This window comes from Lynx rufus, unplaced genomic scaffold (genome assembly GCF_022079265.1).
Source record: "Lynx rufus isolate CCGP_SWC_20201006 ecotype Redwood Valley unplaced genomic scaffold, mLynRuf1.p SCAF_3, whole genome shotgun sequence".
NCBI lineage: Eukaryota > Metazoa > Chordata > Mammalia > Carnivora > Felidae > Lynx > Lynx rufus.
In genome coordinates this window covers 52,593,154-52,605,420 of record NW_025814845.1, presented here as the reverse complement: position 1 = coordinate 52,605,420, position 12,267 = coordinate 52,593,154, and the positions used below count along the sequence as shown (strand labels likewise).

Genomic DNA, 12,267 nt, shown 5'->3' with positions numbered 1-12,267 from the left:
GTTTGGGAGTGATTTGGGACTTCATCATGAATCGTTCAATGCCCAATAGTGTGTAGATTACTAAACTTTGATCTACTCTAACAAGTTGTATACTTTCCAGAAATAATGTTATAAATTTGTAAGACGTCAGTCTAAAGTTAAGCATTAAATATTTGATTATGGTTTTCTCTGTATTTTGAAACTGAGACAAGGACTAAGGTTTTCTTCTCTTACTTCCCCAAATTTTTCCAATTATATCTAATTAGAAATCTTGTTACCAGACAGCTTGTAAAATAGAAACTTTCTATTCTGGATGGTTTCTTCCTTGAATAGTTGATAATGTAAAATAGCTTGTTATATTGTTAAGCACTTGAATTGACTTTTTAAAAGTTGAGATTAAGGAATTATAAGCACTTGAAGTTTAAAACTAGGCATCCTAGGCCAATTAACATAACACATAAAAGTAGGCACACAGAAATTATAAATAGTTTAAATACAGTTGATTAAAACCTAGGAATACCTATAAATTTTAAATGTCAATTAGAGAGGACAAAAGAGATAGTATTGAATATTGCTGAAGCATCTACACAAATAGTTTAGCCTGTTCTAAAAATCTGTATAAAGAATAGATAGTGAGCAGATTCTTTCACTAGGACCATTTCAAAGAGAATCAGAAATGAAGAGAAAATGGTCATATAATGACCCTCCAGTGCTTAAAAATGGTGAAGAAATGCACCAGATCCTAGATAATCTTTAATGACTATAAAAGATTTAGGCTTAGTTTTTCAGCAAGATAGTTAACGCTAGGTAAGTGAATTTACTAGGCTTAATACAGAGAATTAGATTTATTTACAGTTAGTGACAAAATCCCTAGAAACCTATATCTTCTCTTATAAAAGCTCTAGCACTCACTAGCCATCTTTGACATTGAAGTGCAGCTTAGTACCATGAGGGTTTTAAATACATAATTTCATACTCTACAATCCACTCCAATAGCTTCCATTGGCTGAAATCTAAATGTGGGACAAAGCACTATCATAATTGGTTACATTAATTATTTTTTTAAGTTTACTTATTTATTTTAAGAGAGAGAGAGAGAGAGAGAGAGAGATGGAGCACAAGTGGGAGAGGGACAGATAGAGAAGAAGAGAGAGAATCCCAAGCAGGCTCCTCACTGACAGTGTTAGCCAGATGCAGGGTTCGAACTCATGAACCATGAGATCATGCCCTGAGCTGAGATCAAGAGTCAAACACTTAACCAACTGAGCAACCCAGCACCCTAACATTAATTATTTTTTAACCCTTACAACAGACATGTGAGATAGGTATCATTTACTCCTTTTAGCGAGTAAACTGATGCTTAGTGAGATTAAATAACTTGCCCAAGGCTAAATAGCACATAAATTGTGCAGTATTCAAACTCACACGTGCTACTGCTAAGCCTAGAGTCTTTAGCACAGAATTACCCTGATTCGTTGGTCAGATTGACAGCACTGCCCTCCTTCCTCCTTTTAATTGTCTTTGAACCTTTTGTAAACAGTGCATCCATCTTTATATGAAGGACTAATACAGTCTTTAAAATTAAAGCTGCTCAGGGGTAATGAGAAGAATACAATGACTAAAACGGTACAATACACAATTAAAAGCACTTTTCATATAACAACAAATCAATGAATGTGTGGATTATTAGTAAAACAAGATTTAAATCTTATCTTGGTATTGGTTACTTACCTTGGAATTAGTTGTGGACAGCCATTTGAGCTATTATCAAAGTAGATATGGTCTTTCTGATGAAGCAGTAGGGTTCCATTTATTCAGTATTAAAATTACTTTCTGATCATACAACCTCACTCTATACTGCTCTTCCTGAAGGATTTTCAATTCCCATTATAGCTGTGTTTTTTAAAGTGATGTGGCAGATTTCCAGGTAAGGTAAGGTAAACTATCACAGATTTTCCCAGGTGGTGAAAAATGCCCTGGGTTTAAATATGATGTTATCCTCCATTTAGCTATGTGATCAGAGAAAGACTCATAACCAGGTAAGCTTTGGTTTTCTCATCTGAAAAAGAGAATATTCATATCTACTTTTGTTGGTTGTTGCAAGGATTAAATAAGATAGTGGAAGTAAATGTGCCAAGAATGGTACCTAGCACCTAGAAGGCACGCAAGAAATAGAACTTGAACCTGAGCACTGTCATCGAGCTCAGAGTCCTACAACTTTAAGACATATATCTTATCACCAGTACATCCTTTATAAAACACAACAATTAACTATCATAAGCAACAATGTGAAAATTCTTCATCTATTAATTATTTTCTTCTTTAGGCCCTTTTCCCAATACTCTGCGACAAGTTGAAGTAGAGATCATAAGTAATGATGTATGTAATCAAGTTCATGTATATGGTGGTGCTGTATCATCAGGAATGATATGTGCTGGATTCTTGACAGGAAAGCGAGATGCCTGTGAGGTAAGAATAGACTCAAATCCACAAAAATGAGTGTGTTGAATGGAGGTGGCCTCACTGACTATAGACCGATGTCACTTCATACAACTATAAAATTAAGTTGACGAGGAGGGAAGAGAGTGTAAAAAGAGGGAATGGGAGAACCTTAAAAAATACTCCTCATTTAACACCCTCGTATTGTCCAGAACCATATGTAAAAAAGGACCATCAGTTGCAAATTAGTACTTTGATTAGAGAAAAAGACTGGAAGCAGATAGTAGAAACCAAGCCAGGGAGCCACACAATCATTGCTTCAAGTCTCAATGATAACCAATTAGGTATCTGACCCCTACTACTTGTAAGGCACTATGGAATGGAGTCTGAAGATCCCTCCATGGCCAGAGCCATCATCCCACCAGTGCTTAACCCTTTTGACCATTAGCAGTCCACATTCATATAGAATCACACCATTTAGGAAGAGAATACATTTATCAACACTTATTCATATGAAAGTGTTGCCTCACAAATTATATCTAAAAAGTAAATAAATAGCATTTCACTAAACCATACAAAATCTTAGGATTAAGCATTTAAGGAAAATATCAGTTTTAAAGTCAGGCTACTTAAAAGACTAAAAATAAGTAACTAAAATAATGAAGATTTTAACTTGGGTCCAATAGTTTAGCAATTCTTAAAAGATTAGGAAATGTTTTGAGAATTTGACACATATGAGTGCTTTACTTAAATGCAAAGGGCCCACTATTGATCTGCCACTACCTGGCTGTAATGTGATATAATAAATATTCATTCACTTATTCATTCCATTTGTTTTGTATATTGCAAGGTAATGTGGCAATTACTGAAGGAAACATAAACATTTAAAAAAAAAGCCTACACTGAACCCACAATGAATTTACAATCTAATAATATAGCAAACAAGTAACGAAAAGAACAAAAACCTAGGATTTGGCTACATATTCTGAATACAAGATCTCCTTCCACTCACTTTCCTTCCTGAGGAGAAGCAAAAACAAGGCTGTCCACAACACAACCGGATAACATGACTTTTGAGCAGAAACATAAATCTATGTAAAAGATGTTCTCTTTCCATTGGTCCATGTTCCCATGCTTCCTTCGCTAGCAGCAAAGTAAAATACTAAGGACCTAAATTAGGATGTGGTCTTACAGGAAAAGAGCTGAGAAGCATTGCTTTTAGTAACCAGAGTTTTCACACTCTGTCCACTGAGCCCTAAAGGCTACATGGGAAGAGAACGGAAGGGAGCTAAGAGCCAAAACTCTAGGATCCCAGGCCTGCTTCAAACAGGATCATTTGTCTTAATCAATAAGTCTATAATGGGCTTCCATATAGGTTTATTGCTAAAAGATAAATTTAAAAATCATCTGTCTAAACCTTCGGTTAAAGATATCAGGGAAGTCCTCAGGATTCACACACTTCAAACCAGTTCACTTGGGCTAGGGATTAAACATTAGTTTGGAAACAAAAGCCTGTCAGTGATAAATAGTGCATATTTGCCTGGAGTGCCCTTTGCATACCCTTCTCTTCACACACCTATTCCAGGACACCTTCCTATCAATTGGTATGAGTGGAACAAGGTGCAATTCAAATATGGGGTGCCTGGGTGGCTGCTCAGTCAGTTAAGCCTCTGACTTTGGCTCATATCATGATCTCACGGTTTGTGAGTTCGAGCCCTGCATCAGGCTCTGTGCTGACAGCTTAGAGCCTGGAGACTGCTTCAGATTCTGTGTCTTCTTCTTTCTCTGTCTTTCCACTGCTCGCTCTCTCTCTCTCTCTCTCAAAAAGAAATATTTTAAAAAGTAAAAAAAAAAAACACAAATTCATAGCAAGTGACTATATCTAGCTACCAGAAGAGGCTTCATGGAGGTGACATATAGTTGAGCCTTGAGTTCATCAGTTATGTAACTATTATTGTATGCCTGGACTCAGGTTCAGCTTGTGCTCCCTGTTTAGATAGAGCAAAACTAAAAACTATACAAGGGTAAAACTGAAATATTAGCTTTATTCACACTATTCCAGATGAAGATATTAACACAGGTAAGTAGAAGTAGTAAGATAAAAACAGGTAATAAGCAATAAATTCAATTGTATTAATAACAATGGTAAGTAAAAACAGAATTCATTTTATATGCTTTTGTTTATTTTATTTTTTTTATTTTTTAATGTTTTTATTTTATACGTGAGAGAGAGGGAGAGCATGAGCAGAGGAGGGGCAGAGAGAGAGGGAGACACGGAATCCAAAAGAAGCTCCAGGCTCTGAGCTGTCAGCACAGAGCCTGACATGGGGTTCGAACCCACAAACCATGAGATCATTACCTGAGCTGAAGCCAGACACTTAACCTACTGAGCCACCCAGGCACCCCTACATACTTTTATTTAAAATAGTAATTTAGTAGTCATTCACAGGCTCATAAACTTTCATTTTTTACTCCCCTTTATTTATTGCATTGACAATGTACATTTCTTCTTCTCCTACAGGGTGATTCTGGAGGACCTCTGGTTATAGCACATGATAGAAACTGGTATCTTATTGGGATAGTAAGCTGGGGAATAGACTGTGGAAAAGAAAACAAGCCTGGACTTTACACCAAAGTGACTTGTTATCGGGACTGGATTAAATCTAAAACCAACATCTAATGCAACAATCACCTGTACATCCAAAATGTTAATGTGGTCGCTAGCAAATTGCGTTGCTAGAATGTGTTGCTATGTATATTGTCATCGAGTTCAAGATGCAAATAAGCATGAACGGACAACATTCCCCTTAAACATGAGGAAAGCAGACTTTCTTTTACATCATCTGAAATGTTTTGCTAATCTGAATATACAAGATATCATCAACTCCACAATGATCTGCCATTGCTGCTAAGTGTCTCCCATGATCTCCTTGCTCATTTTTCTGTTCCTACTCATTTAAAATGAGAACAATCCAGTTTAATCAGACAAGTACCAATTGGCTAAGCATGCTTTATTTTTTCTTCCCCGACAGGGCACACTGCCCTTCCCTGACTCCACAGTTTTCATGTTCCTCACCAAATAATCTTCATTAAGAATCTGTAGGTTCACTGTACTCAACAAATCAAGGTAATTACTTCTGGCCAATGTGAACACAAATGATGGAGGGGCACTAGGAATGAAACTGGGACTTAAGAGATGGCCCTCCTATCAGCCCTTTCCCATTTGTCCTCACATGCACATTCACCTCTCTCTGAGACTTGAAAAACATTGACATGACAGTGTAGATTTTAAACTCTAAACAACTACCTAATATTTGCTTTGGAACAATAAATAAATCTGTGTACCAGACAGGAAAACTGAAAACACTGCCTAGCACAGATTCTGTGATACACTACCTAAAAATGCCTTTTTTTTTTTTTTTTTGTATTTAGAAAATAAAGAGAAAGTTTCTTGGTCTTTTTGTTAGATGGAAATGAGAAGATAAAAGGACTCTGTGAGAAGGATTTCCTTTCCATCTCTAAAAATGAGAGATGTTCCAAACCTGGTATAAATTAACTTTTCACTTATGTTTTATTATATCTTACTGCATTTTCTTTTCTAAATAGCTTTATTTTCAATCAACTTCAGAACAAGTAAAGGACCCACAGAATAAAAAGCCAATATAAATTAGATATTCATAAATCATTTACATGAGAAGACAATATAAAATTAGATATTCATAACCAATTTGATATAAGATTTTGGAAAAGATCTGATTGTCTAATATTAAATTTACTGTTAAAAATGGCTGGCATTCTTTATAGTATTTTTGGAGAATACTCAAATAATCCAGAAAGCATCTTTGGAGAGATTTAACTTCTATGACAAAATAGTCATTTTCATATGTATTTAAATGTATATTTCCTGACACTATATATGACTATGGACTAGTATTCAACAAAACTCAAACTTTTTCTGTGCTTCTAAACCTTTGCTCCCCCTGTTATGATTAATTTGGCTAATGAAATAACTGCTGTGCTAAGATTTTCTTCTGAGTTTTATATCAGCTGAGAGTCTTTCTTGGTCCACATACATAATGTTATATTGTATACATTAAAATATATTTATAATAATAAACTCAACCTCATTTCCTTTGAATCATCAGTATATTGCATTACACATCTCAACTTTTGCCCTGCTGACATTAGTCAGAGACAATTCTTTGTTGTGGGGGGAAGGTGGCAGCTATCCTGTGAACTGTAGAATGTTTGTAACATTTCCTACCTCTATACACTAGATGCCAGTGGTAACCCCCACCAAGTTATAATAACAGCAAATGTATCCAGATATTGCCAAACATTGTCTGTGGGGCTAAATCACCCCCATCTGAGAACCACTGCCATGGAATCAACAGTCAGAGGAAAAAAGTCACTTGTTAAAAATCTTACAACCACAATTTTCTTACATGGGTCTGAGCATATCTTTCTTCTCCCTTTTCTTACAATGCAAATGTGTTGAGAATGCTAAAAAGACCGTCTATGATGATTACTCTAATATCCAAAAAATCCTAACCAAATTAAGATCATTTGGAAAGTGAACCTGTTCGGGCAAAGGAGGCTGTTTATATAGATCTATTGAGATAGAAGTCTATCTATAGATAGATGTCAACTGGTCTATATAGATTAGAGAAATCTACATAAGTTTCTCTCTAGAAAGAGAGATATTTGTCATATACCTAAATCCTGCATAATCATACCACATATATATTCTATTTAATATTCTCTGAATGAATAAATAAATACTGCCTGAAAAAAGATTTACATATTCGGCTGAGGCAGAATGGCTCAGTCCATCATTCACTAGCATTGTAGAGTGGAGAATAGGAAGTTGCATAGAGCATCACTATGCACTAAAAGCTGCATTATCTGAAATAGTAGCCACTAGTCAGACGGGACTATTTAGATTTAAATTAATTAAAATTAAGTAAATTAAAGTTCATTTAATTGAACTTTATAATAGTATCAGTTATACTAATATCTTTTCTAATATAAAAGAGTCAAATAAGGCTAATGGTACCATATTGGGTAGCACAGATATACATCATTTCCAAAATCATGAAGTTTTATGGACATCACTGGCCTACAGCATTGTATGCAACTGCTTGCATAAATCACTTATTCATCTAACAAACATTTCTTGAAACACTATGTGTCAGACACTGGATATTCTAGATATTGGGTATATAATTGTATATAAAACCAAGTCCTGTTCTCAAGACAACATAGAGGTAAAAGTATTTTTGATAATTATTGTTAAAAGTAACAGAGCCTTTGGGTAGTGTGTTTGGCCTTGTATATCATGGTGACTTCCAGACTCTTCCTCTAGTGTCATTGGCCCACTAGTACAGAATGTTCTTTGTATAAGCTATATCAGGCCCAGAGACCCATAAGGAAATTGAAGTGGTCACAAGTGGAATTTTCAACCTTGGACAAAGATCCCAGAACTTCTTCAATAAATAGTATATTAAAGAATAAAAAAGTTTAAAATATATATTTTTATTATTTTATTTAAGAATAAAAATATTTCGGTAGCTTTTTAAATCAGATAATTTCTTATAACCCAGAAAGATATATTAATGGCAACAAAAGAGTAGCAAGTAATAGAGGAGCATCAGAGTGACTTAGTCACAAAATTTAAAAATATCAAGTAATATTTTAAGCAAGAAGCCAACCCAGGTATATAACAGGGACTGGATTGTGCAATATGTTAATATTGTTTTATTATAGATGAATCCAAGAAATGTAGAAACAACAGATCACTATAATCCAAACCTATGTTCATCAAAAACCCAGTAAGAAACAGACCAAATGTGTTACTATGCTGCCATCTCCTGGTCTATATAATTTATTTAAATATACTTTTATTGTAATTGCATTTCAAGCTCTAAAGTTGCATAAGCTATTTTCCAACACGATTAGTAGAAAGAAAAATCAGACAATCTCTCCCCAGTTATCTCCTGAGGTAATCAAAGTTTAAACCCGTATATCCTTAGGGCGCCTCGGTAGCTCAGTTGGTTGAACAATCGACTCTTGATTTCAGCTCAGGTCATGATCTCATGGTTCGTGGGGTCGAGCCCCACATCAGGCTTTGTTCTGAGAACCTGTGGAGTCTGCTTGGTATTCTCCATTTATCCCTCTCTCTCTATCCCTCACCCACTAGCACTCCCTCTCTTTCTCAAAATAAATAAACCTTTAAAAAATGCATATATCCTTTCAAATTGTTCTGTTTATACAAATATAAACAAATGTATTCATTCACTTATAAAGAGCTTACCCACTTTTTTAAAAAATAGCAACATTTTATATGCATTCATATATATGCAATGTGTGTGTGTGTGTGTGTGTGTGTAGTATCTGGGCTTTTGTTTCTGCTAAAATAATGTACTAGCGTAAGATATTCCCTCCAAATCAAAAAAAATCAGATAAACTATAGATGAAAGAAGCAAACACGGGTTCTAGGCCAGCAAATGAAAATAAAAATGAAAGGCTACGAGACTAGGCTCTCGTGAAGTGAATTATGTAGGGAGGGTAGGTGGCTGACACCCTGAGTGGAATAAAAGAACAGGTCAAAGAAACACTATTTATGTTTTACTCTTGCAGTCCCCAACACCCTGCCTGCCCTATATTGCCTTAACAATACATTCACCTGCCCTTCAGACCAGAAACTAATCACAGCAATCCAGACAACTACTTTTGGGAGTATCAGGGCAAACACCTACTAAGGGGAGGAGGCTCTAGAAAAAGTGACCACTAATCAGATGCTTTCAGGTATTCCTCACCCTCACTCCTCCAAACCCCAGGATGGATGCATTAAAACTTAAGTAGCTGGTTTCCTCCAGTACCGCTTCCCTCTGAGGCCAGCTCTATAGCTGCTCCTCGTGTGGTCAGCCTGCATATGCAGGGGTGAGCCACCACTGAACTTCTTAGCTGCGCAGGAGCCCCTCTCACCAGCTCATTTCTAGGGCTTTGGTAAATGGTGTGTCATCTTGGCCTTCCCATAAAGCACATCTCCCGCAGGGTCTTCTGGCTTCACATGGCAGATCCATTCCAGCATGGCCACTTCCCTCAGCTTCTTAATTTCTTCTGCCACTGCCTGCCAGGACAACTGGGACGTTTCTGTTTCCCTCAGCTTTGGCTATTTCTTTCCACAAGATGTTAAGAGCCACTCCAGAAGCAAGACTTCCCCAGTCTCCTTGGGTCCTTGGCAGGGTGTTAATTCTATATTTTGAGAACATCAATGAATTCTTTTCCAGTCTTCCATTCAGCCCTCCTTCATCAAGCACACTCAAAACCCAATGTCAGGAACAGGAGTACTCTTCTCACTAATTCTCATAATCCCTCAAGTGCACAGTCTCCTTCCTCCCTTATCAGACCCAGCACATTCTAGTGGAGTTACCGACAGGTTTTCAGTTGAGGAAGGGGAAAGGGCTTGTGGGGAAAGCGCTCGCCAGTATCTTGCTGCATGGGAGAAGGGCTGGCTTTTACTAAGGAGTGAGGGACTACTTCTGCAAATTCTCAGGATTCAGAGGATCTGTAGAACAATATCCTCAAGGACATCCATACACTTGACTCCAAATTGCATTTCAAGGTCCTAGGTATTCCAAACCAGGGACCTGACCTAAAGAAGCATATCAGATCTGCTTTGACCAAGCATTCAAATTCTGAGAAACTAACTATTAGGTCTTCATCCTGATGCTGAGCCACGTCTACTATTTCTCTGTAGAAGATTAGGGCCTCTTTGTAACCTATCTCACATAGCTTTTAACTGATACCAAAGGACTCTCAGCTTCTCCTTATCCTTCTGCAGGGCAACATGCAATTTAGCAGTAACCAGCCAACTCCACTATCTTTGTAGCACTCCTCCTTCTCAGCTTGCCTCACCAATTGCCTGAACCATAATGGCTGCAATCATGCCCCTACCAGGAAGTTTTCCCAGGTCATCACTGGTGATATCTTCAGTAATTCAGGTCTCACCTTATTCAAGGGATTATCTGTGCTCTGCATGTTTCTCAGGGTGGTGTTCTCTTTACCCAACAGGCAATGTAGTGAGTTAGTCAGTCCTAAATTTTCTCAGACTATTCAATCAAACCTCAAGGTGGGATTTGAGAGATTGGGGAAATTTCTGTGAAGAAAATGGAATAATTCCTGGAAGAGTCAAAGAGACCCTAGAGAATACAGTTCAGGTTGTCCCCTTATGCAGCAAAGAAGGAAGGAAGAAGAGTTAGATAGGAAGAATCTCGTCAGATGGCTGTGCAGTCCCAAGAAAATTTGACCAAGCCTATGGGGAGTCCTCAAATCAAAGCTGTCCATCAGAAAAGTTCCACATCTCTCAGGAGTGAGCTTGCCTTAACAACTCTGCTGTGCACGGTTACAGGCTGGGAGAGGCTTAAAGGAAGCATGGCCTCCATTAGTGCAATGGATGGTTCTGAGCACAGCATCTGTCAGTTCTATCCTGCAAATCAGGGGATCTGAGAGGCACATTTCGATTATCATCACCATCCTAGATCTTTGCCTGAAAATATGCACAGGGGCACTTGGGTGGCTCAGTCGGTTAAGCATCTGACTTTGGGTCAGGTCATGATCTTGCAGTTCGTGAGTTCAAGCCCCATGTCAGTCTCTGCACTGACAGTGCAGAGCCTACTTGGGATTCTCTCTTTACCTCTCTCTCTGCCCCTCCCCTGCTCTTTCTCTCTCTCTCTCTCTCTCTCTCTCTCTCTGCCCCTCCCCTGCTCTTTCTCTCTAAATAAATAAATAAATAAACTTTTAAATACATAAATAAGTAATAAATAAACTTAAAAAATATGCACAAAGGTTGACCCCCAAAATGGATTAGAGATGTAAGTGAGAAGGGAAAAAAATGATAATGTTAAGACAAAAAAGGAGATTGTCTTTGTGACCCAGGATAGGTAATAGATTATTAAAGCAAAGTATAGAGAGTATTAACTATAAGGCAAATAATAATAATACAATGGACTATTCACTGCTTTTTTTAAGTAAATGATACAACGGATAGAATGGGAAAAATATTTAAAATGCATAAACTGAAAAGATACTAGAATATACAAAATAGTCCTGCAAATCAACAAAAAAGAACAGTCTCAGAAGAAATATGAGGAAGGATATGAAAAAGCAATTTATAGAAAAGAAAACCAAAAAGTTAATAAGCATGTAAGACAAATGTTCAAATAACTAGTATTGAGAAAAACACAATTAAAATAAAAGTAAATCATTACTGTACACCACACAGACAAGTGAAATAATAGCAAGTATAGGCAAGGATGTGAACTTGGATTGCTGGTATTCACAGCCAATTTTAATTAAATTACACATACATGTCCGATGACTCCCAAATTCTGATATTTCACATCATGCATAAATTCACTTTTAAATTGTATCCCAGTACATTTTCTTCAGATTAGATCAGATGGAAAAGTTTTAATTTTTCATATAATTTCAAGTGCAAACCAAAAATCACGAACACAGAAATTTTTCATTTGACAAGAGTTTAGCTATGAGAATTATGGCAGAAGGAAAAGAAAATAAAAACATGTTATTAAGTAATTCTGCCAATCCCCACAGTCTGCAGAATCAATGACCCATCTCTATTTAATTGCCGAAGGGAGAAGAGTTTTTCTCCATTTGAATAAATTGCCAGAGGTTGTTAGATAAGCAGTCAAGGATTACTCTAGCATCTATGCAAAATAACCAACATAAATTTCATCTCTCAGAGTAATAGGCAATAGGAAGAGAAAGGTTTTATGTATTAATCTTCCAATTTAAACAGATTCTCATATTTATAACTAATACTTG

At 36.7% G+C, this 12,267-nt stretch overlaps 1 protein-coding gene across 1 annotated transcript in view; it reads left to right on the top strand.

The window, feature by feature from the left end:
• LOC124521069 (transmembrane protease serine 11G-like) overlaps positions 1 to 5,098 on the top strand; it is a 52,263-nt gene extending 47,165 nt beyond the window's left edge. The window contains exons 10-11 of the mRNA XM_047092249.1: positions 2,306 to 2,448; positions 4,940 to 5,098. Of these exons, the coding sequence (XP_046948205.1) occupies positions 2,306 to 2,448; positions 4,940 to 5,098 (302 nt within the window). The remainder of the gene's footprint in view (positions 1 to 2,305; positions 2,449 to 4,939) is intronic.
• Positions 5,099 to 12,267: the final 7,169 nt, after the last annotated feature.